The 26,224-nt window shown below is 40.7% G+C and overlaps 1 protein-coding gene across 8 annotated transcripts in view; it reads left to right on the top strand.

Annotated features, from left to right (window-relative positions):
• Positions 1 to 26,224, top strand: part of Ubr4 (ubiquitin protein ligase E3 component n-recognin 4) — a 129,702-nt gene that overhangs the window by 9,832 nt on the left and 93,646 nt on the right. For all 8 annotated transcript variants that reach the window (XM_003471371.4, XM_013153847.3, XM_013153848.3 and 5 more), the window contains exons 3-25: positions 351 to 454; positions 1,269 to 1,398; positions 1,501 to 1,640; positions 2,273 to 2,375; positions 2,503 to 2,644; positions 2,800 to 2,924; positions 6,399 to 6,523; positions 7,151 to 7,210; positions 7,306 to 7,496; positions 9,657 to 9,756; positions 9,897 to 10,034; positions 10,735 to 10,852; positions 11,664 to 11,851; positions 12,578 to 12,737; positions 12,849 to 12,934; positions 18,516 to 18,685; positions 20,059 to 20,341; positions 21,186 to 21,318; positions 22,216 to 22,295; positions 22,956 to 23,084; positions 23,852 to 24,034; positions 24,176 to 24,298; positions 24,388 to 24,617. In XM_003471371.4, coding sequence (XP_003471419.2) covers positions 351 to 454; positions 1,269 to 1,398; positions 1,501 to 1,640; positions 2,273 to 2,375; positions 2,503 to 2,644; positions 2,800 to 2,924; positions 6,399 to 6,523; positions 7,151 to 7,210; positions 7,306 to 7,496; positions 9,657 to 9,756; positions 9,897 to 10,034; positions 10,735 to 10,852; positions 11,664 to 11,851; positions 12,578 to 12,737; positions 12,849 to 12,934; positions 18,516 to 18,685; positions 20,059 to 20,341; positions 21,186 to 21,318; positions 22,216 to 22,295; positions 22,956 to 23,084; positions 23,852 to 24,034; positions 24,176 to 24,298; positions 24,388 to 24,617 — 3,241 coding nt within the window. The remainder of the gene's footprint in view (positions 1 to 350; positions 455 to 1,268; positions 1,399 to 1,500; positions 1,641 to 2,272; positions 2,376 to 2,502; positions 2,645 to 2,799; positions 2,925 to 6,398; positions 6,524 to 7,150; positions 7,211 to 7,305; positions 7,497 to 9,656; positions 9,757 to 9,896; positions 10,035 to 10,734; positions 10,853 to 11,663; positions 11,852 to 12,577; positions 12,738 to 12,848; positions 12,935 to 18,515; positions 18,686 to 20,058; positions 20,342 to 21,185; positions 21,319 to 22,215; positions 22,296 to 22,955; positions 23,085 to 23,851; positions 24,035 to 24,175; positions 24,299 to 24,387; positions 24,618 to 26,224) is intronic.

Below are 26,224 nucleotides of genomic sequence, written 5' to 3'. Positions count from 1 at the left end.
TGTGCTTAAATTTGCTCATCTGTTAAATTTGGAAGAGGATAATAATTACCTTATAGAATTAGTTTTTAAAGATTAAATGAGCTAGTAGTCAAAGCACTTGACACTTAGTGTAATATATTTTCTATTATAGTTATTTTAATTTTGAATGTAAGGTAAATTAATCTATAAGCAGTTGATGCTTGTCACTGTGAAAATGCTTTTCTTTGCTTCTTGAGTTGTTGGTTCTGAATGACTGTTACAGAGTGATATTGGGAAAAGTTAAGACATGTGGATCTCAATACTTGATCACAGTGATTTATTGATGGTAGACTGAGCAGTCTGAGATTAAATAAAATGTATCATTTTCTCAGTTCCCCGGAACCAGCTTCAGTCAGTGGCAGCAGCGTGTAAAGTCCTAATTGAATTTTCTCTCCTTCGCCTGGAAAATCCAGATGAGGCTTGTGCTGTGTCCCAGGTGAGTGTGATGGTCCATTTCTAGCCCTGGTTTTGAAGTAGGATCATGACTCACTAGTAGATTGATGGAGAATGGGTGACATAGAGCAGAGGCTGATAAACTTCTGTAACTGGACAATAAATCATTTGTAGGCCATGTAGTATGTGTTGAAACTGTCATCTCTACCTGTGTACTGTGAACACAGCCATAAGCAGTACGTAAGTGAATGAATTCAACTGTGTTCCATTGAAATGTATTTATAAAATGGGCTATTATAGTTCACCAGCCCCTGGTATAGAGTGCTGCTGTAGTCTTTTTCAGGGATTGCAAATTTGTAGTTTGCACATAACAATATATGTGAAAAGTGTGCTGGGTGACCAGGCCCTAGCAAAAGAGACTGATCACTGTGGGACTCTTGCTGTTTGTTACCATGAAGGGATGGAGGCTCAAAGTGGCTGTACTTTATGGAAAAAAAAAACTTTTGGGGGATACTGTGGATTGAACGCAGGTACCTTCACACTGAACTACATCCCTAACACTATCTTGTGAATTATTGAGAGATGTAAAAACTGGCTTTGTGTATGAAACCTTCCATTTTTAAGAAAGTTAGCCGTAACTTCAAATTGAAAAAAAAAAAGGACTGTGAGAATAATATGACAAGTCTGAGCATCAGATACGGGCTAAGGACCAGTAATTTTCTATCTTTGCTTTGATGTTTCTTTTTTCTGTCCAATTGCAGTACTATATATGAAAATAAATTTGCTTCTGTGCCAGTTAGAATTTCTCAAAGACTAGAATCTCCTGAAAGATTTATTTGAATTTGTTTTGTTTTCAGAAACACTTGATTCTCCTAATCAAGGGACTGTGTACTGGCTGTAGCCGACTAGACAGAACTGAAATAATCACATTCACAGCAATGATGAAATCTGCCAAGCTGCCACAAACAGTGAAGACACTTTCAGATGGTGCGTGCCCTCCTACAGACCTGGTTGCATGGCCACCTCTGTGGCAGGAGTGCCTTCTGATGGCACTCTGCTTATTCCAGATATTGCTTCTGTATTTTACAGTGGAAGACCAGAAGGAGCTGGCATCACCTGTAAGCCCAGAACTGAAGCAGAAGGAGGTACAGATGAATTTTTTGAACCAGCTGACCTCAGTTTTTAATCCTAGAACTGTAGCCTCACCACCCATCAGTCCACAGGCTCTGGTAAGTTCCTCTAGCCAAATGTCCTGGTCTCCATGAAATTTAAGATGACAACACTCCAAAAAGAAGCAGCATGTTTTATGTTTGTGATATAAAAAGGGCAGTCACAGGCTATAGGCAATGTTTTGGTCAGGGATGAACCACATATACTATGGTTGTCCCCTAAACTTCTGTCACCTAGTGACCTCATAGCCACCTTAACCTGTGTAACTATACTGCCTAATGACAAAATTGCCTAGTGATGCAGTTCTTACTTTTAAGCCGTGCATGACTGTGTATGACTATAATTGAAAAAATAGAATACAAAGCATAAAACTCACCCCAACTATTGTCTGTTGTTGCTATTTTGATGACCATTTTTCTAAGCATTTTTTCACTGCAAATAAGGATAAAGACAACTTTTTGTAAAAGACATCACTGTTTATTAGCTATAGAGTATATATTGTTTGAGGGTGCATATTTTTCTCCTGTTCTTGAAAGAACAACTTGGATTTTCCCAGTATAGATGAAGAATTGTCCCATCATTAGCTGGGCAGGCTGAGAGTAGCCAGGTTGCTTGCTCCCTTTTTGTTTTGCACAGAGGGGCAGCTGGCATGAGAAGTGGCAGTGTCGTGATAGCCCTGTGTTTCTCTTAGGTGGAAGGAGAAAGCGATGAGCAGTCATCTACAGATCAAGCCTCTGCTATCAAAACCAAGAATGTGTTCATAGCTCAGAACGTTGCTAGTCTTCAAGAGCTTGGTAAGACTGCTGACTGTGAGAAAGCTGGTTTGTTTGCTTACAAAAATTCAAGTGTGCTGCTTCCATGTGGAACACAGTTGGGCATCAGTAAGGCCTTTTTGTGAGGTCGTGCTTTTCACTGGTCCAGGTGGCTCAGAAAAGCTGCTGCGAGTATGTTTGAATCTGCCGTATTTTCTACGCTACATCAATCGGTTCCAGGACGCAGTGTTGGCCAATTCCTTCTTCATCATGCCTGCAACAGTAGCAGATGCCACTGCTGTTCGCAATGGGTAAGGTGCTCCTTGGTGCATGTTCTTTACAGTCTGATCAAAAGAGATATAACTGTTTTTTTTTTTTTTTTTTTATGAGTTACTGATTTCCTTTTTCAAATTATAGAAACTTGTTCTAGGAGATGTTTTTGTTAACTTCTTCCATTATGTTCTAGTTTTCATTCACTGGTGATTGATGTAACTATGGCATTGGATACCCTTTCTCTACCTGTGCTGGAACCTCTCAATCCCTCTCGTCTACAAGATGTGACGGTCCTCAGTCTGAGCTGTCTATATGCAGGTGAGAAGTTACAATGTCCATTCTCAGTTTTTAGTCAAGGACAGATACATTTTCAGGAAACCATGAGAATCCTGAGTATTGTGTTCACTGTTCTTGTTCCTTCCCCTGAAGATTTTATGTTGCATGTAAGTGAAATGAAGTTTGAATAGTAATCTTTTTAAATTACCCTAGTGTTTGATTCTTGGTATTATGTGGTATGCATATGTGGCCCTGTAGTATTTATTGATATTGTCTGCTTTATGAGGAGCAAAATGCCAAGGACTGATGAGATACTGAGATGAGTAGTATGTAGTTCCTTCCTACAAATAGGAACTCCACAATGAAGACAATAATATAGGCAGGAGAAATGTACAGCATATTGTGGGCACACAAAGAATTGGAGAGTTTTAGTCTTATGGAAGCAGGTTTGAGGAAACCTTCATAGGACAGGCTTTGTAGGACTTTTTTTTAAATCTTTTTTGAGACGGGGTCTCGCTATGCAGTTCAGGCTGGCCTTAAGCTCACTTTGTAGCCCAGGCTGCAAGTCTCGAATTCACAAGGATCCTCCCACCTCAGCCTCCTGAGTGCTGGGATTACAGGCGTGAGCCACCACACCCGGCTAGGACATTTGTTTTAATAAGTGTGCAGAATACTTATGTTTCAAGAAAAATGTCCTTTCTTCCTGTTGATCATCCTCCCTTGCAAGTGGGGCCTGACAATTGGTTTTTATTTTCTTAAGTTATTGTCAAGGTGACTTTAACTCAAATCATTGATTCTGAGTTTTAAGCCTTTGAAGGTATAGCAGTTTGGGAAGTGTACTTAGTTCTGCAGTGAGAGTTTGGGTTTGCAGTCTTGTAACCCAGACCTGGAGAGCACCAGGAAGTTACTGAGGTCTATTCATCTCCCTACATTCTCTGAACATCTGTAGATTGAGTATCTGTGTACAAAGGGAAATAGGACGATACAGGTGTTGGTGCTTTTTCAGAGGATGTTAATAAAAAACCTTTTATGTAAAAGGAACTGAATTAAAGGTAAGAAGAAAGTGTTAAAACTTCAGAAGAGGGGCTGGAGGTTTAGTTCAGCGGCATAAGTGCTTGCTTGCAAGCAGGCAGTCGTGAGTTCGATCCCCGGTACTGATAAAAAGGAAAAAGACAAAAAAAAAAAAAAAAAAAAAAAAAACCTTCGGAAGAACCAGCGCTTACTTTCAGTTTGGAAAGTTAGTAGAAATGAAAGTTTTGATGTATTTTGAGAGATGGTAGGCCTTTTCTTTGGCTATCCTTAGGCAGAGGCAAAGTAAGACCAAAGTTTCTTATAGTCTGGGGAGAGTGTGTGTGTGTGTGTGTCTGTGTGTGTGTGTGTGTGTGTCTGTCCGTATGCATGTGCACGTGTGAGTGTCTGTAAATCTGAGTTTTGTAGTTATTAATGAGTACCATTTAGCTGAACAGAAAGACTCAAGGAGAAACCCAACTTAAAGTCATTTGGTCCACATCCTGTAGAGACCATTACAGATTCTGAAGTATGCAAGCATCTGAACTGTATTTTAGGAAGAATACACACACTATGGGATATTCCGGTCTGGGAAAGTGTTGGAGGCAGGAGATAGGGTAGCAGGTATTTGCAGTCTTTCAGGTAACACACATTTAGGGCCCTAGGCAGGGTTAGCAGCACTGAGAATAGAATGCTAAGGCATGGTGGTATATGTCTTACAATCCCATCTCTCTGAGAGGCTGAGGCAGGAGGATCATAGATCTGAGCCCAGCCTGACTAACTTAGCAACACCCTGACTCTGAAGGTCTGGGGATATAACTCAGTGTATAGGCCTTACTCGGTCCTCAGTTACACACACACACACACACACACACACATTGGAAAGCTAAAGATACAAGTGAGAATGTGCTGTGTCAGTTCTTGGTTCCAGTGTTTCCCAGAACTCTTACCTGTGATCTTGTATTTTTAAATTTAGAGTTAGTCTATTTTAACTTGCAGAGAATTTCTTGACTGTCTGATGGATCTCAATATAATTAGTCAAGATGTGATTAAAGTCCAAAAAGATAGAGTCAGGTGTGGTGACACACACTTATAATCTTGCAGTTGAGGAGGCTGAGGAGACTAAACAAGTTGGTGAAACTGTCTCTGAAATCAGAGCAATCTGGGCATGGTGGTGCACGCTTGTAATCTCAAGACTTGGGACACTAAGGCAAGAGAATCATTCTTAAGTTTGAGGCCAGCCTGGGCTACCTGAACTGGCCCTGAAGTGAGACCCTGTCTCAAAAAAAAAAAAAAAAAATCACAAATCAAGGAAAAGGGACTGGGAATGTAATTTTAGGAGTAGAATGCTTGCCCAGCATGCAAGAACCCTGGGATTCAGTCCCCAGAACTGAAGAAAAAGAAATTACATAATTGTATTAAACATCCCAGCCTTGCTTTATTGTTGACAGTTGATAACTTGTGATGTGCTTTAAGGACAGAGACTTGGGTTTGATGTCTTTGAGAAATAATTCCAAGTCAGGAAAGGAATTTTTTTTTTTGTAGTCTTAAATTTTAAAATCATTTTTCATGTCTAAAAATTAATAAATTTTAGTTAGTTGGTAGCACATAAACTGTAGTCCTGGTTACTTGGGAGATTGACGTACGAGGATCTCTTGGGCTCAGGATTTGAGGCCAACCTTGGCAACCTAGTGAAACCCTGTCTTGAAACAAAAACTAGATTTTGTTTATGAAGCAGTTTTGGAAAATTGAATGCTTTATATAAAATTCCTGTAGATCTCTCCTCAGTGCATGTGGACTAAGTGTGGTACATTTGTTGTCACGAATGAACTAATACTGACACATTCCTGTGAACTAGAGGCCGTAGTCCATTAGAGTCCGTCTTTGTATTACGTAGTTCTGTGGATTTGCCAAATGTTGTAATGTCATATACCTAGCATTACCATATTAATCAGAATAGTTTCACTGCCCAAAAAATCCCCTGGGCTCCACCTGTTTATCTTTCATCTACTTCCCTTACCCTTGGTAACCATTGATCTTTTTATCATCTCTGTAGTATTATGTTGTTCAGAATAATATCATGTACTTGGAATTCTATAGTACAGTAGGGTGGGTTGGGGTTGGGGTTCCTCCATGTCTTTTGTAGCTTGGTAGTTCATTTTCTTTTATTGCTGAATTATATTCTGCTGAACGGATGCCCCACAGTTTACTTACTCATTCACTTATTGAAGAACATTATTTCTTCAAGGTGTGGGTAATTATGAATTAAGCTGCAATATGTATTTATGTGCACTTTTTTTGAGGCTTTAATTTTTTTGCTCATTTAGGTAAATATCTAGAAGCGTGCTTGCCAGATTATATGGTGTGATTGTGTTTAGACTTGCCCTTGAGGATTTTATTTTCAGTAATCAGTCTTAGAATTGCCTGTGGGTGGGATGCATTTTATCTTCCAGTTTTGATGGTGCCTTGGGACTGCCCCATAAGTGGAATCTGCGTGTTGTTTTTCAGGTGTGAGTGTGGCGACCTGCATGGCCATTCTCCATGTGGGTAGCGCGCAGCAAGTGCGGACAGGGTCCACCAGCTCCAAAGAAGATGACTATGAAAGTGATGCAGCCACCATTGTCCAGAAATGTGTAAGCCAAGCATCCGGGGGGTGGGGGTGGGGTGGGAGCAGTGGTTATTCAAACAAGGGAGCAGGGTCAGCTCCGTTTTCTCCCTTGGTGGAGAAAAAGACTTAGAGTGATCTTCACAGCCCTTTTCCTCAGTGGTGGGACTGAGAAATCGAGATTCAGCTGGCTTATGTGACAGATTGTGTGGGTGATGCTTCTCTGTCAGCTCTGTAGAAAACCCTGCAGCTTTGTGGTGGCAGTGGGCCTTGAGATAGATGAGTTATATTCATTCAGAAATATATTTGAAGCCTTAGTAGGTATCAGTATGCTTTCAGGAGGTGCAGAGTAAATAAAGTCCATGTTAGATCTGGTTAAGCGCATAGAAAGAATGAATTGTGGTTGGAAGCCATCTGATACAGAGCTGTGGGTCTGCTGTTGGTTGGGTGTAGGGAACACCTCTGAGAAGGTGACCCAACAGCTGAGTGCAAAGTGGGCATCGCCCCATGTAAGATGGAGAAGAGTTATATCATTGGAAAATGACCTGAGGATATTTAACTCTTCAAGGTAAATCAGTTGGAGTGGGGTGGAGCACTTATAAAGAAATAATATGCCAGCTTGCTCAGATTTTTGTGTCTTTTTGACATTGAATAGCTTGAAATCTATGACATGATTGGACAAGCAATCAGCAGTTCCCGCCGGGCTGGTGGTGAGGTAAGGAGTGTGTCCCTGCTGTGTTCCTATCCTGTGTTCTCTATAAAGTATGGATATCTCTGTGTTCATGTTTTATTGTGTGCCCATTACAACAGCACTACCAGAACTTCCAGTTGCTGGGTGCCTGGTGTTTGTTGAACAGCCTTTTCCTCATACTGAACCTCAGTCCTACTGCCTTGGCTGATAAGGGGAAAGAGAAGGACCCACTGGCTGCGCTCCGAGTCAGAGACATCCTTTCTCGAACGAAAGAAGGAGTGGGTTCCCCGAAACTGGGGCCTGGAAAAGGGTATGTGCCTGCTTCTCTCATCGCCCTTTCTGTTGTACTGTTGTTCTATTATGTTTCCCTGCGGCTTCGTAGTGGTGAGGAGCTAGTGTAATTCCTTTTTCATCCATGACAGGTTTTGTTTGTGGGTTGAAACCAGGACCTTGTGTGAGCTGGGCATGATGGCACATGCCTATATTCCCACTAGTCGGGGAGCTGAGGATCACTACAAGTTTAAGGCCAGCCCAGGCTACCTGATGAGCTCAAGGCCACCCCAAACTACATAGTGAGATCACGTCTCACAGAACCTAAGAAACACAGGGCCTTGCAAGAGCTGAGCACATGTCCTGCCCCTGAGCCACACTCCCAGCCTCTCTGCTCTGTGTCAATAGAAAGATTTGTCTTCCTTCCTGTTTGAATTTAACAATGAAGATAATGATCCTGGTCTACAGCTCCACATCATACCTGTGGGATTTTGGATGAGTCACCAGTTTGTTTTGATCTTGTTTGCTCATCTGGTGGAGAGAGAAAATATCTGTAATGTGTATTTTAGACTTCTCAAGTTCAACTCAGGAAAAAAATGCGCATCTTTTATAAAGTGGGTTCAGTTTACTTTGAGTTGAGTACTCCCTTGTTTAACTTGTCAGGTGAGGGTATTGTCAGGCTGTCTCCTATTGCTGCCTGAAACATTTGGTACTATATTTTGGTAAACCCTGAGCCCTGCTTGCTAGGAAGGAGGAGACATAATTAAGGTTTTGCTTCTAAGTTTCGACATTTCTGGATTTTATTTATTCTTTTAGTTCCCATCATCTGTTCGTCTCTTCTCTATGTATTGAACACATGCACTAAATGAAGCAATGTCCTTAGCTTTATGGAGCTTATTTTCAGACTCACCAACAAGTGCAGTCAGTGTAGGTTGCCATACATGAGTCTTACGAGGAAGAAGCAGCCAGAGCAGGGGGCTGGTGCGTGATAGGAGCTATTTGTTTAGTTAGGGTGATCTGGCTTAGTTAGGCTGCGGAAACCATATGTGAAGTGACAGGACGAGCCATGTGAGTGTTTGGCATAGAGTTGTTACGGTTCAGGGCACAGGTGAGATTGGTACTGGAGCATCAGCCAGGTCGGTGTGGCTAGAGTGGAGAAACTGAGCGGGGAGGCTGGCAAAAATGAGGTCAGAGAAGCAGCCAGGGGTCGGATCATTAGAGCCCAGCGCTGCGGGGGCGTTTTCCCTGCGAGAGAGACGTGGTCTGATTTATTAGTGGTCTACGAACCCAGCTGTTGTGGAAACTGGGCTGCAGAGACAATTATTTATGTCTCTCCCTCCCACTGAACCTATCCCTAACCAGCATTCCCTAGGTCAGTAAATTATACAACTCAGTTGGCTTAAGCAAAAACAATTCCAGGGAAGCCGCCAGTAAATCCAGTCAGCCAGACCTTCCAAGTCTACCCAGGTGGACTTCGTTTCTCTGCCTGCACCACCACCACCACACCACTCTATCCCAGGTCCTTCTTTGTCCTTTGCAATAATGCGCTAGCTTCCTAACACTCTTCCTCTTTCCTGTCTATAAATGTCTTATGTCCTTTACTTCTTTGTTCTTCAAATCTTATTGATTTATATGGCTTGTTATATATTAGAAATATTAACCCTTTGTCATGTGTGGAGAGAAAGTAAAGGTTTTACTCTAATGTAAGCTGGGAGGCTGAGGCAGGAAGATCGCTATGAGGTCAAGAGCACCCTGAACTACATAGTGAGACTCTGTCTCAAACCCTCCCCCACAGAAAAAACAAAGAAAAAATCAAATGTAATGTAAAACTTTAGTTCTCTTAGGTTAATTCCTGAATATTTTGCTATTAATCTTTTTCTTAAAAGAATGATTCTTTAAAAATTCGACATTCTGATGTTAGCAACTTCACATGACTTAATTGCTTTGAACTGATACCTTAAATCCTAAAAGCCAACGTATTTCTAAGAGTTTGCTCTGGTCCAGAAGTTCTTATCCTTCATTTTGCAGGTCCTTTGGCAGTTTATGGATGGTTTCAAAGAGACTGAAGTGATGTGCTAATTCTGTGCATATGTATATATTTTTCCTTGAAGAAAAGTCCTTAGTTCTTCTAAGGCCCCAGAATGAGAAGATATGCCGCTTCATTATTTATTTTAAGGTGTTTCCTGTTTTCTTTGTGTAGGCATCAGGGATTTGGGGTGCTGTCTGTAATACTGGCAAACCATGCCATCAAGCTGTTAACGTCTCTCTTTCAAGACCTGCAAGTGGAAGCTCTTCACAAGGTGAGGGAGGAAGTTGTTCTCGTGAAATGAGTGTATCAGTTGCTTTATCCACTTTTGGGTGAGCAAGCATAACCCAGCAGTGCAGGGGTGCTTTATGGCTGAGTGTTGTCATTAACTCCTCTTTGCAATGTTCTCTTCAGGGTTGGGAGACAGATGACACCCCTGCTGTCCTGAGTATCATGGCCCAGAGCACCTCTATCCAGCGGGTTCAACGACTGATTGAGTCAGTCCCCCTGACAAACCTGCTCTTGACATTACTCTCAACCTCCTATAGAAAGGTAAGTGGGCATCTAGCCATTGGTAATCTGGAAGAATTTGTGTAACCTCCAGATGGCTTAGCCATATACCGTGAGCTTTATAAACCTACATTTAGTGATGATTTTGAAGAGGAGAGGGATTTTACTTATTTTTCAGGATGGGGTCTTACTTTGTTGCCCAGGCTGGCTTTTAACTCCTGTGTTCCTATGATCCTCCTGACTCAGCTTCCCATGTAGCTGAGAGTATGGCCATTCCCTGTAGTATCCAGCTTGACAAGGAGAGGAATGGGTAATTGGTTGAATTTACCCAAATATTTGAATCAGCTATTATTGGTGTTATGATGTATGTGATACTTGGAGATTTGTGATAATTAGCATTCTGTAGCAGAAAACTAGAGGGTGCTTATGGAAATTCTTGGTTTTGTTCTGTTTTCTTTCCAATTTTTGAACATATGTCTGATTGAGAATGCTTCTGTAGGAGAAAGCAATTAGAGTTCTGTTGGAGAATTGCTTCTCAGATTTAGAAAAGAGAATGAGCTATAGAGAGAACTTATATGTTGAATGAGTTTAGATAGGGTAGCTCTGTTTGTTTTGTTTTGATTTTTGCTACTGGGAATTGAACTCAGGATCTTATACTTGCCAGGCAGGCGCTGTGTCACTGAGCTGTATCTCCAGTCCAGTAGCTCTGTTTTTGATTGCCTGTTCTTCATCATTTTCATAGGCATGTGTCCTGCAGCGACAGAGGAAAGGCTCCATGAGCAGTGATGCCAGTGCCTCCACGGACTCCAACACCTACTATGAGGATGATTTCAGTAGCACAGAAGAGGACAGCAGTCAAGGTAGAGGCTGTTTTTCTCTATTCCAGAGATCAGCTACAGAGTCCAGCAGGTTCCTTCAGGTGTCCTCCTGACCATTTTGTTTTCACTTGCCTAGCTGGGACCTTGATTTTGTGCACTGAAAGATTGCTGTGTTACTGAGATCAGATTGATCATTGAACAATACTGAGTAACAAACAAACACTTCTTTCAGCCAAGCCCATGTTGCTTTTAATTCCTTTCCTACCAAAATGGGAATACATCTTCATGGTTACAGTTCTTGCTGTGTTGACATATGACCTCTGCTCTCAAGTTTCCCAGTGCAACTTGAAAGGTCCCATGTGAGGTGTTTGGTTTGCCGTTGTCATGGATTTGTAGTTGAGGAAAGAAACTGAGGAGTGTTCTAATAAACAACAGAGTCAGACTAACTTTCCCTTCTTTCTTAGTTTAGAGAGTGAATAAGATAAATATGTCAGATTCTTCACAGCCAAGTGTGAGAGAAATATGAGACATAAAGATCCTATCTTATCTTCTTGGGGTTTATAGCTCATAAAACAAGTATAAACTTGGAAAATGTTTGACTTATTGCCAGTAAAATAAAGTGAACTTATTTCTCTCCCTTTGTTGGTGCCTTTAAAAGTCAGTTTTATTGAGCTATAACTTGTACATAGTAAAATGTTCTCATTTCTGACAAATTTATACAATCTTATAACCACCGTCAATCAGGTTATCCTTGTGTTCTTTTGACCCTGAGAATTTTTAGAATGTGTGTGTGTGTTGTGTGTTGTGTGTATGTGTGTGTGTGTATTATGTGTTTATTTTTCCCTCTATTCAGATGATGACAGTGAGCCTATTTTGGGGCAGTGGTTTGAGGAGACCATCTCCCCCAGTAAAGAGAAAGTGGCACCTCCCCCTCCACCGCCTCCCCCTCCACTGGAAAGCTCTCCCCGTGTTAAAAGCCCCAGTAAGCAGGCCTCCGGTGAGAAGGGCAACATTTTGGCCAGCCGCAAAGATCCTGAGTTGGTAAGAGTGGATTTCTGAGGTTTGTGGGGTGCATGACTTAAGGGAAGCATTTGTGAGACACAGATCTTTTTAGCCAAAACATTGTCTAGGTTCGGTAACTAATGTTTAATCAGAATGTTTCAGAATATTTTTGCTTAGGTATGTGTATTGATTATATTACATTATATACCTTAGAGTTCTGGCATTGCTTCTCTGATCAATTGTTATTAGAATAATCTTTAGAATTAGTGTAGGTTTGAATCCTATTACTGCCACTTACTGGGTTTAGGCAAGAATTGGAACTCCTCATGCTTTAGTTCTTTCTTCTCTTATGGGAGTGACTATACCTGCTTCTAAGGGCCTTGCAGAAGTGGGAGACTATTTTGAAAGCACTTAGTGAAGGTCTGATAACACTTTTAAGTGTTCACTCCATATTTTCTGAAGTCTTGTGTGTTAAATTGGCATATTATTTTGTGTAACTGTAGAATTCTGTAGAAAAGACTCATACAGAGTCCCACTGTAAGTAGTTTAAAAATGTGATTCTTGCCGGGAATATAGCTCAATGCCATAAGCATCTGTCTGGCAAATGCAAGCTCCTGAGTTTGATCCCCAGTACAAAAAAATAAAGAAAAAAGTCTGATTCTATATTTATTGCGTGAGACCTGAGGGCCTATTTCTTGGTTGTATTTAGGGTTTGTAGGAACCCAGGGCTTATGGCCCTGATCCCAGGTGTTGTGTTCCTTTTAGTTTTTAGGTCTGGCTTCCAACATTTTGAACTTCATTACCTCTTCCATGCTGAACTCTCGGAACAACTTCATCCGAAACTATTTGAGTGTATCTCTTTCAGAACACCATATGGCCACCCTGGCCAGTATCATCAAGGAGGTGGACAAGGACGGACTCAAGGGTCAGTAGACTGGCCGTGTGCCTGGTGGGTTTTCCTAGTGGAGGTTGCTGTTGGTGTAGCATGCCCTGGATGACGTAGCTGCTAAATAACTGGTTTCCCGTCTGTCGTAAGGTTCATCAGATGAAGAGTTTGCTGCTGCTCTCTATCACTTCAACCACTGTCTGGTGACTTCTGATCTTCAGTCCCCGAACTTGCAGGTCTGTGTGCACTGTGGCCACTTAGGCCAGGAATAGGCTCCTTGGAGCTGCAGTTGTTTGAATGTTTAAATAACATTATGTCCTTTAAATACCTCACTTGATAGAGCACTGAAGTCCTCTGATGTATCCCCATGCCTTAGTTAGGCTCATTTCAAGAGAAAGGGAACTGGGTCCTTTCCCCTCCAAGAGAGTAAGCTTACAGAAAAACTACTACAAAAACAGAATTTCAGCGATTATGTTAGTAGAAAAATAGATGAAGCACACAAGAAAGCAAATTATAATACAAGAACTATAAGAGGTTGAGAAACGTAACAAAAGTATCCGTTAATAGTGATGGAAAAAATACAAATTAAAGTGCATTTGAAGTTTGTCATGGCTTTCCTGATCACCCGCCCTGTGTTCCTTTGTTTTTCCTCTCTTCCTTGGCCCCACCTTGCTGTGCAGAGCCAGTTTGTCCCTTACTCTTCACTTTACTGTTTCAGATAATCTTTGCCACTGCCAAAAAAGAAAAGCAATGCATTTTAAAAGAATACTGTAATCAAAGTATAGGAGATGTATGGTCTCATATATGCTCTTAGATACGACTAAGTCAAAGTCTAGTAGCTTGCCTGTGAAGTTTTACTCTTCGGGATTTTTCTCATTACTGAAGTAACTGGCATCTTAAATTCTAAATCTCAAGTTCCTCATTTCCATAGTTACATATATGTTTGTCAGATTTGAAAAAAGTTTACTTTTAGCTTTGTAGAAAATGACATCATGGTATATGTAATCTTTCCAAGTTTTCCTTTTTTCATTTAATTCTATAGAAATGTCTCAGTTCACAAACTCTTCTATTTGCAAACAATATGATTAACAGAAGCATTTAGCAAAATTTGCTTTGGTTGACAAACTCTTCATTGGGTGACAAACACAACCATGACCTTTTCCCCCACACAAACACAAATGCCACCATCTTCCTTCAAGTCATAAAATAAATTCGTAAACTGAGGTACCACTATGTTACCTATATTTTGTATATTGTAGTTCTTTGGATTGCTATATGATAATCTTGTGTTTATGATGGTACCAGTTTATCTACTGAAGTACATACGAATTGTTTCCAGGTTTTATTGTTTTTCTAGGTGTTGTTGTTGTCTTTCATATGTCTGCCATTACACATGGGCAAGTGGTTCTTTTGGGAGTGTAACTAGGGGTAGACTGCCAAATGATAGAATGTGTGACTTCGGTGTGTAAGATTACACTGCTGTCTTTAAGTGGCTGTCCCACTTGTTATTTCTACCAGCACCACATCATATCGCTTTACATCCCTCCCCAACACTTGACAGTATCAATTTTTTCACGTGGTCAAACTAGTGGTTCTCACTTGAGTATACAGAAAGATTCCTGGGGAATTTGTCAGAATGCAGATTTTGAGGTTGGAGAGGTGTGGGATTAATATAGTACTTGGCTAGAAGAGGCAAGGCTCTGAGTTCAGTCAGCACTACAAAGAAAAAAAATCTTTTCTTTGCAGATTTGTTATTACCATGATAATCCCTCTCTCAATAACTTTTTTGTTTTTTGGTATTTTTGAGTGAGGATGTCCTGTGTAGCCCGGAATGCCTATAAACTCACTATGTAGCACAGGCTAGCCTTGAACTCACAGCAATCAATAATATTTAGTTAGATTTCCCAGGAATTTTCCAAGAGGGCTTTAAAAAATGTTTCTATAACTCTTAAGGTTATTTCAGCCAAATGTGGTGGTGCATGGCTGTAATCCCACACTCAAGGCTGAGCCAGGAGGATCACTGTGCGTTTGAAGTCAGTCTAGGCTACATAGGGAGACCCTGTTTAGAAAAGAAAGAAAAGATTATTTTAGCAGATTTTCAGAAAGAGGATATAATTCAGGCTTGTGTCAGTTGTCCCAAAAGTATAAAATCCAGGAGACTATTTTAAGAGGTTAAAATTCTCAATTCCAAACTGCTTAGGAAGTTCCTTATTTTGTTATTTAATTTTTTAATTTAAAAGTCATTTATGCTTAACTACTGTTACATGAAAGGTTTTATTTGGCATGAAACTTCAGTGTAAATTGAGTGGAAAGATTGCTGACCTCAGGTAAAGGGAACGCTTCAGTTAGCACAATTGCGGCACAGCCTGCAGTGCCTTCCTGGACTCCACAGGAAGGAGTGAGGGGCCTTGCCAGTACTGTCGCTTCTCTTCGCAGTTCTAAGTGTGTTTAGGGAAGGCTCAAAAAGTGTGTTCCTATCTAAAGTTGTTCCTAGAATAGAGAAGAAATTCTTCTTTCAGGAAACAGAAGTCCATGAGACTCCTATAATGGTGTCGCCCTGTTAGATTTAAAGAATAACCATAGCTCTTGTGCAGACATGTGCCCTGTTGCTCTGACTACAGATGGGATGGCAAAGAGAATCCTCAGGCCTCTTTTTTCATCTTGTCTTCAAAATGAGGTTGTAGGTTTTCCCCCAAACTATTGTTTTTTTTCTAAACTTCTTCATCATGGTGGAAGAAAGTTGAAGATAATACCCTATTTGTCTTTTTTTTTTTTTTTGTCTTTTTCCTTTTTATCGGTACTGGGGATCGAACTCATGACTGCCTGCTTGCAAGGCAGGTGCTTATGCCACTGAGCTAAATCCCCAGCCCACCCTATTTGTCATTAAACCTGTCTACTTGGTGGTTGTTTAATGTACAAAGCAGCTTACCCATGTGCTGGACATCTGTGGCAAGACATCCTACATAGTATCCCAGTATCAAGGAAACTTCATAAGATATGTCCCCAGGCCACAATAGAAACAAGCAGGCATTGTATCCTAAGTTTGGTCTTTGTCAGTTGGGTTCTAGGACTCTTTTTTGGGTAAAACCTGTAGGTTATTCAATACTTAGAGAAGAAGTTACAGCCTGCTTACCGCTGGTACTTGAACATCGGTAGAAATTTGTCTATTCAAGCAGTCTAGGAAGATGTTAACAGAGCTGGAGTCTTTCAGGCATCAGTAGATTGATGTGTGTCCCTTACTGGAAGGCTGTCTCTGTAATAGGTGTTTAGGCTAAGTGCTGTGAGGTAACCAGAGGGGAAGCAGAACCCTTCTCTAGGAGTAGAGTTTGGTCAGTACACAAACAGCTAATGTAATACAGAGCCTGTTGAGTGTGTGGATGGAAGAAGTGCGTCGATGTTTAGGCAAAGGTAGAGAATGCGTCTAGCTTTGGAGTGGCATGGCAGTTGGAGAGGAGGACTTCCTGGAGGCTGGGGCGTGTGCTGTTACAGAAAGCGCGGGCAGTGTTAGAAGGCCAGGTCGGAAGTGAAAGGGCACCAGCGAAGAACATTAAGTCCTACATGGTAAAACTGCTTCAGCTAGGAAGGGTGACAAGTAGTTTAGGCCAACTCGGGAAGCACTGTGAACTCTATACAAAGGGCGATACCCAGGTGTGGTGGTGTGTGCCTGCAGTCCCAAGTGGGGAGGCTTGGAATTAGTGTGGTGGTTGGATGTACGTTGGAGAAGGTGGAGGTCCCGAGAATTAGTGGCTGATACGTGGATTAGGACATGGCAAGTGTTTAAAATAGTGCCTGGCTTAAAACCATAGAGGGGCCACTTCACACTCATCAGGGTGGCTTTTATCAAAAAGACAAAGTAAGTGTTGGTTAGGATAGAGAGAAAATGGGATCTTTGTGCATTGTTGGTGGGAATACAAAGTGGTAGTCTTGTGAAAATGGGCTGGCAATCGTGGAATTACCTTATGGCCTGTGGTGTAACTCAGTGGTAGAATGCTTGCCTGGCATGCACAAGGCCTTAGTTCAGTCCCTAGCACAGAAAAAAATCATATGGTTCAACCGTCCCACTTACATACTCAAGAGATGAAGGCAAGGACTGGAACATTTACTTGTATACTCATGTTCATAGCAGTAACATTCCCAGTTATCAGAAGAGGGAGCAGCCCCGTGGTCACTGGTGTTTAAATGGATAAAATATGTCCGTGTCTGCCCCACGATGTAACCTGCACTAACCTTGAGTATGCTTTGCTGGGTGCCATGAGCCAGTCAGTAAAGAATAGGTCCTGTGTGTTTCTGCTCACAGTCAGGTTCCCAGGCAGGAAGCGGACGGGTGGCTTCCAGGGATCTGGGAGGGGAAACAAGAGATGAGTACGTACAGTTTCTGTTGAAGATGAACAAGTTCTGGAGGTGGATGGTGGTGAAGGTTGCACAAAAATGTTTAAATCCACAGAATTGTACATGTAAAAATAGCTCAGATACTGAATTTTATGTTATTCCTCACAAAAAAATTAAGAAAAGGTGCTTTAGCACATAGGACAAGTCCTTCCAGCTGCTGTGGGGGCTGGTGGTGCACACCTGTCATTTTAGCACCCCCGTCAGTGGCAGAGGCAACAGCACGTTGTGTCTCAGAAAGTTAACTGAGGGTTTGCTTCATTGTTAAAAACCAGATTTCTGTGAAATGTTTGGGTATTTCTTATGGCTGTGAGGCCTAGAAAAACTGACATGAAGATGAAAAAGAGCAAAAGCTCTAACTTAAAAAATTATCATCAAAACAGCATTATAAGGAGTATGTGTTACCCGTCATCTGTATTTATGACTGCCTGTCCCTTGAACATTTAGTTTTTATTCCCTATTTTCCTCATCATTATAATTGTATTGCAGTTAGTTTTGTATTTCTCTGAGGATAGAACTTGACTACGCATGGTAGTCGAGTGCTATGTTTCTGACCCACACCCCCAGTGTAAGTATTAATACCCCTCCCTCCAGTTGAGCCTAGGGCCTTCCAACCCAAACTGCATCCCCAGCCCTATGAGACAGAGTGCTGTCACAGCCTCCAAGTGCTGCAGTCATAAGCTGGGACCACCAGGCCCTGCTGACAGTTACTTTTTAAGAATTGTTTTCTTGGATGCAAGAGTTGAATGCTCGTTTAAGGCTGTGGGTTTGTATAAACCACCTGGCTTTGCTCGTGTTGTTCAGCCTCCCTTACTATGACATGGAGCATGTAGTACCGCCCTCCTGTCACTGTCCTTTGCATTCCGTGTGAAAGTGTATTTACAGTGCACAGCCTGTGCTCAGCACTGGGCCTGGGTGAACTGCCCAGTGTGTGTAAACTGCTCTTGAGATGTGTGGCATCTTGGAGAATGTTTAGCTCTAAGGAATGGGTCATCAAAGTATTTTACAAGAATAGAATTTAATTTGATGGATTTAGAAATTTAACTCATTTTCTGAGGTAATGCAAGAAAAACCATCAGCTATTTCAGTTGTTTCAAAAGTTTTCTTTTGAAGGGATCAACTTATTATGCTCTCTCCATTTTGAAAATTAGCCTGATTCTGCTATATCAAAGTAGTTTTCAGGAACTCATTTCAGACATTTCACACTAAATTTGTAGATCTTAGTGGGGTTGGGTTAGTAATTTTTCATTTATGTTTTTCTTCCTTTATTGAACTAAGTGATTTTTCTCCATACTCCTTCTAAATCTGAGTTTCTGCATTCCTCTTTATTTCCGGTGTCCAGTATTAAACAGCAAACAGTGTAGAGCATGTGTAACCTTTGGCCTGGTCCGGTGTCCTTTTCCTAATGACGTCCTGTATCTTTTATGTTAGAACACGCTGTTGCAGCAGCTGGGAGTTGCCCCTTTTTCTGAGGGTCCTTGGCCCTTGTACATTTACCCTCAAGGCCTGTCTGTGCTTTCGCGCCTCCTACTCATCTGGCAACATAAAGCTAGCACACAAGGTGACCCCGATGTCCCAGAATGCCTTAAAGTTTGGGACAGGTAAGATGACCATGCGAGAAGGTTTGTAGAGAACATTACTTACTACTTTTGTTTGGCTTCTTTGTGGTTAATCTTTAGCTTTGAGATGTTACTGTGATGATGGGTTTAGAATTGGAAGGGTAAAAGAAGGATGGGAGAGTTGTGGGCAGATATGCTGGTAAACAAACAAACAAGCACATATACCAGCTGTGATTGCGAACGGAATCTTCCCGTAGAACAGTAAGGATTTGGCTATAATTGTTAGAGCCTGAATCCTAAGCATAACCAATTTTATTCTGACCTGGTTTTTTGAAAGAGAGGGAGCAGAGGAAGCCAGCTGTGTCCTTGGTTATTTTGCTTTCCACATGAAACCACTTAGAGGAACTTGCAGTCTTTTTGGATAAATTTTAAAGAATTTATTTCCTTGGGGGAAGCTCAGATTAATCATCTAAATCCTCCTTAGATGGACCTGTATTTGCCATTTTTGTTTACATGGTTAGGAGTCTTCAAAGCAGTTTGTTTTCCTAAAAGGCTTTGCTTTTCTGTTCCCCGTTTTAGGATCAAATAGCTCTAGTTTTGGATTTGAGAAATCATAAACCTTCTTGGATGCCAGAGGCCCACTATGTTTTCCTGGTGGGATCTTTTAAAAAGGCTGTGAGCTGATGGGTGCTGTGAGGAAAGGCACCCTTATTAACACACAAATCTCTTTCCTAAATAGCCAAAGGGAGCAGAGCTAGTTGGCTATGTTCATTCCTTTTTTGGCACTAAAGCTCTTTTGACAAGTTCTCAAATATTATACTTTTAAAGAATTAGGACCTGACTCATTTGTAACTAGGATCACATAATGATTATAACCTGTAGTATAAATTATCAGAATTAGAATTAAATTATAGAATGTGGGACAAGGCTGGATTCTATCTAAACTAAAGAGAGCAGAAATCAAAGTAGTATTAAAATGTGGGAAAAAACAGTCGAAGTGTTTCTCTCTGCCCAGGTTTATTAAATGAAAAACAACACCAGCATCTTTTGGGAAAGTCATCCTTTGCATTGTCACAAATGGCAGAGTGGGCACTGACATTACTGTGATAATTGAGAGAACTTAGAGGCGGATTTTAGATTTTAGCTTTTCTTTTTTTTTTTGGTCTTTTTCTTTTTTATCGGTACCGGGGATGGAACTCACGACTGCCTGCTTGCAAGGCAGGCGCTTATGCTGCTGAGCTAAATCCCCAGCCCCCAATTTTAGCTTTTCTTTACCAGGCAGTTCTTTTTCCTGCATAAATTGCTATCTTATTGCCTGGATTCAAGGAGTTTAACTACTCCTGTTCTTGATTAAATTATAACCTTGGGGAATTTGCAGCATTTTCCCACCAGTAACCTTCTTTTTTCTGTGGTAGGTTTTTGTCTACAATGAAGCAAAATGCCCTGCAAGGGGTAGTGCCCAGTGAGACAGAAGATCTGAACATAGAACATCTACAGCTGCTTCTCCTCATTTTCCACCACCTTTCTGAGAAAGGCCGGCGGACTATCCTGACCCTGTTTGTCCAGATCATCCAGGAGCTGAGTGTCAGCGTGGATGCCCAGCTGCGCTCTGTGCCTCTCATCCTGGCTCGCCTCCTCTTGATCTTCGATTATCTGCTTCATCAATACTCCAGAGCCCCCGTGTATCTGTTTGAGCAGGTACTGGCCCACACATTGTTTTTGTTTTACTGTTACCAAGACTTTCCTTCTTCTTGGCAGTTAGTATCCAAAGCCAAAATGACTGTTCATTTTAGGTCTTAAATTTTCAGTGTAGATTTAAAGGCAGAATTAGGAAAATCACTGGCATTTGCTATGTGCACATGCACTTTTTTCAGAAGTGGTAAATGTAGATTACTTGATTTGATATATTAAAATCAGATTATACTCCCTCTTCTCATGTGTTGTTTAATGCAGTGTTTTGAATATCAGCTCAATGAGTAGTAGTAGCTGAATGATGGTCAAGCAGTAAATTTCATGAATTGGCAAAGTCCCTTGTGAGAATCCAAATGAGAACGAAAGAGTGCTTACGAGTTACTATGTTCAGCATTTCTTAAACTATTTCAAAGATCAATGTTCTCTTTATATACTCTCAAAAATTATTCTCTAAAATAACTCAGAAAAAGTTTTAAAATTTTGTTTTTGTTGTTGAATTTCTAGGCTTTGATATACCATCCTACATCACACCTGGAGCAAAAAGCAGAATGGAGACTGTATAGCCTTCTTTTTTATTTTGAGACGGTCTCTGTATACAGTTCAGGCCGGCCTTGAGCTCATTTTGTAGCTCCCAACGATCCTCCTGCCTGAGCCTCCCAATTGCTGGGATTACAGGTGTGAGCCACCACACCTGTGTGCAGCCTTCTTTTTTTTTGTCTTTTTCGTTTTTATCGGTACCGGGGTTTGAACTCAGGACTGCCTGCTTGCAAGGCAAGCACTTATGCCGCTGAGCTAAATCCCCATCCCTGTGTACAGCCTTCTTAATTTGAGTCTTTTTTTGTTCTAACAGGTACAGCATAACCTGTTGAGCCCTCCTTTTGGGTGGGCAAATGGATCCCAAGATAGCAGCCGCCGAGCTACTACCCCTCTCTATCATGGGTTCAAAGAAGTAGAAGAAAACTGGTCTAAGCATTTCTCATCAGGTGAGAAAGAAGATCATTAGTACGAAACCAACTGGCTGATTGTCGTTGGCAGAGTCACATATTTTGTTGGTGACTCCTGAAGGGCCTTTGGCCATTCCTTTTAGTTTATAGCCTATGGGTGGCAGATCATTTGTGGATTTAAGACATTTTCAGAAATTGACTCCCACATATGCCACACTTACTTATTTTTTGAAATCAAGACAAGGAATTTAGGAATCTCTTTGTTTGGCTGTAGGGCACAGTGTATAGGTACTTCTACCTTTAGTGCTGCAACTTAATGTTTTCTTAAGGAAAATTTCTAACCTGTAAGCTAAATTTTCTTTAAGGTCTTACTGAAAATCATAGGAACGCTGTATTGTCTGTGTTATTTCTCTCATGTAACAGTTGTCATGCTTCTGATGAGGTTTCTCTTAAATTCACTTAATAGTGTGTTTACTCTTATCCAGAAGATTATTAGATGTTAATAAGACTTGGGAAGTCTTAAGATGACTTTACTATCACCTGTTATTAGTTAATCCCTTGGATATTGGGAAAACAGGCTTTAAAATGCATTCATTATAATGATGTAGTTGATTAACTTAATTGTAGAGCACCTTAGTTGACTTCTACAACCATGGTTTCAAGTGTAATGTTTTTGCTCTGCCTAGGAGACATTTGCTAATATCTGCAAACATGCTTTAGTTGTCACAGTTTGGCAGAGGATGGGGGAGGTGGCTGCCACTGGCATCAGTAAGTGGAGCCCAGCAGTGCACAAGGCAGCTTCTCACAGCAGGGAATTTTCTGGCCCCAGATGTCAGACGTACCAGGGCCGAGAGACATGCTAAACTTTTTATATTTGTGCTTCTTAAACTGAGGTGAGAATGAAGCTGTTTATTTCACTAGCATATTATTTTCTAGATACTGTCCCACAACCCAGATTCTACTGCGTCCTGTCCCCAGAGGCCTCAGAGGATGATGTGAACCGACTTGATTCTGCGGTACTAAGCATTTTAAAATCCCATTTTACATGTGGGCCCAGATAGTCTCTACCAAATCAACATTATGGGAGTGGGGTGATTATGGTACTAAGCATTTTTTTTGTCTTTTTCCTTTTTATTGGTACTGGGGATCGAACTCACGACTGCCTGCTTGCAAGGCAGGTGCTTATGCCGCTGAGCTAAACCTCCAGCCCCGGTACTAAGCATTTTAAAACCCCATTTTACATGTGGGCCCAGATAGTCTCTACCAAATCAACATTATGGGGAGATTACTTTCTGTAATGATAGAATTTGGTGTGGGTTAGAATTTGAGTGTTTGCTATACAGAAAATATTACCTTAAGATTTATTTGCTGGGCTTTTGCTATAGGGTTTGTCACCTCGGATGTGTTATATCGGAATACTATCTTTTTAGCATTTGTCCCATGTAAATATTTTAATGCACAAAAATAGTTGTCTTACTCTTTCGTCCTAAAGTCTGCACTTGTGTGCTCACAATAGTTACACACTGAGTGAGGTCCCATAAAGTGGAATCTGGTGCAAGGAAAAATCAAAAAGTATAATTTAAGGGAGTATTTTGTTGATCCTAAAGTTAGGTAATAGTGTAGGCGTAATCAGAAAAATATTTCAAAAAAGAAATGACTGTCTTTCTTGGTATTAGGCATGTGAAGTTCTTTTCTCGAAACCTGTCAAATATGATGAACTTTATGCTGCCCTGACAGCCCTGCTTGCAGCGGGGTCTCAGCTCAATACAGTCAGGAGGAAGGAGAACAAGAACGTGACAGCCCTGGTAAGATCGGAAATGGCAAGACTTGGGTTATTTGATTGACCATTTCTACCAGAAGTTTCTTTCTGGGGTCTAATCAATTTATTGAACATTTGTTTGCAAAACTGACTGGTATTTGAGTGTTTCTGTGTAGTCTGAGTGGTTATTTTCACCACAGACATCATTTTACCATTTTTTCATTCTTTTAGTTTAGCACTAAGAAATGTGACTTTGAGGATTACTTTCTATAATGATAGAATTTGGTGTGGGTTAGGATTTGAGTGTTTGCTATACAGGAAATGTTACCTTAAGATTCATGTACCTTAGTGTTCACTCAGATCTGATTTCTTGTGACTGCTGTTTGATGTCTGATGTTGGAAGCCTCACTTGAGCTGCTTCTATGGTTCTGTGCATATATTGATCTTTGTATTTCAAGACATCATATCAGCAGTTCCAGAACACAGCAGGGCTGTCTGATTATCAGCCTGCCAAACAGAATATCATATTGTATTGGTTAATTGGTAAATGATTAGTGAACCAGAGTTGACTTACAGCATCCTTTTTGGGCAATGAAATGTACATAATGTGGAGCAAATTCTATGTTTTGTCATTTTGTGCTTTATTATTAAACATTTTCTCTAAAAAGCTCTGAAGATCAGACATGAGGGTAAATCTCATTTAAAAATATAGGAACTCTACACAGTGCTATTTCAAAAGTTATATTTGGAGCAGTTCTTGTTGTAAGGGAAGCTTATGCTCACTCTGTGACTGCTCTTGATTCCTTTTCTCAGGAGGCCTGTGCCCTTCAGTATTACTTCCTGATTTTATGGAGGATTCTAGGAATTTTGCCACCATCAAAGAGTTATATGAACCAACTGGCCATGAACTCACCTGAGATGAGTGAATGTGATATCTTACATACCTTGAGATGGTCTTCTCGCCTCCGCATCAGCTCCTATGTCAACTGGATAAAGGTACCTTACTGGAACCCAGAACTTGCTGTGAAGGGATGTTTATAAATGTCATGTTCTGTGCTTGTGGGGATCTTAAAGTTAATGGAAGTTTTGAACTCTCCAGATTGATACCCTGCAACCTTTTTCTCATGGTCCAAATAGGATCACCTTATCAAACAGGGAATGAAGGCTGAACACGCTGGCTCTCTGATAGAACTGGCATCCACCAAGTGTAGTTCAGTGAAATATGATGTTGAAATTGTAGAGGAGTACTTTGCTCGACAGGTATGCCAATATTGGAACTGTAATGATAGAACTTGACTTCTTCCACAGTCTTTTGCCACAACTAATTAACATCCTGTTCGTTTTTAAAGATTTCGGCGTTCTGTAGCATTGACTGTACCACCATCTTGGAACTCCATGAAATTCCTAGTCTGCAGTCCATCTACACCCTTGATGCTGCTATCTCGAAGGTCCAAGTCTCTTTGGATGAGCATTTCTCTAAGATGGCTGCAGAGACTGATCCTCAAAAGTCATCTGAGATCACCAAAAATCTCCTTCCGGCCACGCTGCAACTCATTGACACCTACGCATCCTTCACTAGGTATGAGGAACTGCCCCTGAGACGCACAAGCCCTGCTTCCCGTGTGCAGACCTACCAGGGGCTTGGGAGCTTACGTCTTCCTCTTTTAAGGCACCATCCGCATATGAAAATACAGAGGAGTTGCCTGATGAGGGAGTTTTGACATAACTCATGAAGAATAGGAAGAAGTTTAATTTCTATAATTCTTTAAAATGTTTTCTAGAATTTTACTTGTAGGATTCAAAGAAAGCTAATGTTTTTCTGAACACCGTCATTCCTGGTATTAACTGAAATGAAGCCCTTTGAAAACTTTCTTTAAATTTCATGGCATTCCACAGTGAGATATATCTATATCTATCTATATCCATATCTATATCTATATCTATATCTATATCTATATCTGCACTCATGTTCATAGCAGCACAATTTGTAATAGCTAGATCTTAGAAATGGCTGAGGAATGAATAAAAAAGATGTGATATTTTTGTACAACAGAGTACTACTCAACCATAAAGAAGGGTAAACTGGAAACTTTTATAGGTAAATGGATGCAACTTGAGACCGTACTCATAACTGAAAGAAATAAGACGCACATGTAAACATCACATTGTCTCACGAATATGAGAAGCTGAAAAACAGCATATGTATATGTGCATGTATATATATATATGTATATAAAAAATAGTTAAGATAGTTACACTACTAATTTCTCTGAGTTCACTGGAAAGAAAGATTTGTGCTAATACTGTTTGGACAATTGAATGCAGATGTGTTGTGATATGGGCGAATGATTTGGGGGTGAAATGCACACTGTATGTACCATCATTGCCCCATAATTGACTTCTTTTGAAATTTTTATTTTTTTTTCCCTTCTTTGTCTCCTTGAAATAAAGTGGATTTGGAAAAAAGAAAAGAAAAGCAGCAGAACAAGACAAAAGCTAGAAAAAGAAAAAATATCACCAAATAAAAGATACTTATAAAATGAAAAAAATTTAAAAAAAATAACTTTCATCATATGATAGGCAAATAATTTTGTGAGTTAGAGATGATTTTGAAATTTTGTGCTATAACTGCAGTTTGCATGTCCTTTGGACTTTGATCTCTGAGTGATGCTTAAAAACTTTAAAATTCATTTTGAGTGTATAAAAATGGGGAGATTATTCACCAAGTGGGCCTTCTGGTTTTTCTTAAATGAAAAGCACTGGCAAAACTGGGCCTGACTTTCCCTAGCGCAGTGATGAGGAATCTTTTAGAGACGAGCGCGCAAACTGCTGTGCAAAACCCACTTATTTATCGCAAAGTGCCAACACTGCAGTTAAACCGAATACTGAGGTTTTAGTTTAGCAAAAACAGTTCATACATTTACATCTGTCTTAAAAGAAAAGTAACTCTTATGTCATGTGCTCACTGCCAGTGACCCTAGAACAGACAGTGGAGTGGTGGCTTTCCCTTGCTGCAGCATCCTAGCCCTCTTCAGTTAGATTTGCTTTATCTGGTTCCTGTAGTATCGCACTGTTTAGCTTCTGTTCAATGGAGTTTTTATGCTGACGAGTCCCTTGGTCACTGTAAAACGTGGTTAACCTCATCTTTTAATGTGAATGCCTTGCAATAGAAAAAGGACTGTTGAT

Source organism: Cavia porcellus, unplaced genomic scaffold (genome assembly GCF_034190915.1).
Source record: "Cavia porcellus strain 051 isolate PalLab524CR breed Dunkin Hartley unplaced genomic scaffold, mCavPor4.1 scaffold_25, whole genome shotgun sequence".
In the NCBI taxonomy this organism is placed as follows: Eukaryota; Metazoa; Chordata; class Mammalia; order Rodentia; family Caviidae; genus Cavia; species Cavia porcellus.
The sequence above is the reverse complement of the archived record's forward strand: the minus strand, read 5'-3'. Positions and strand labels throughout refer to the sequence as shown.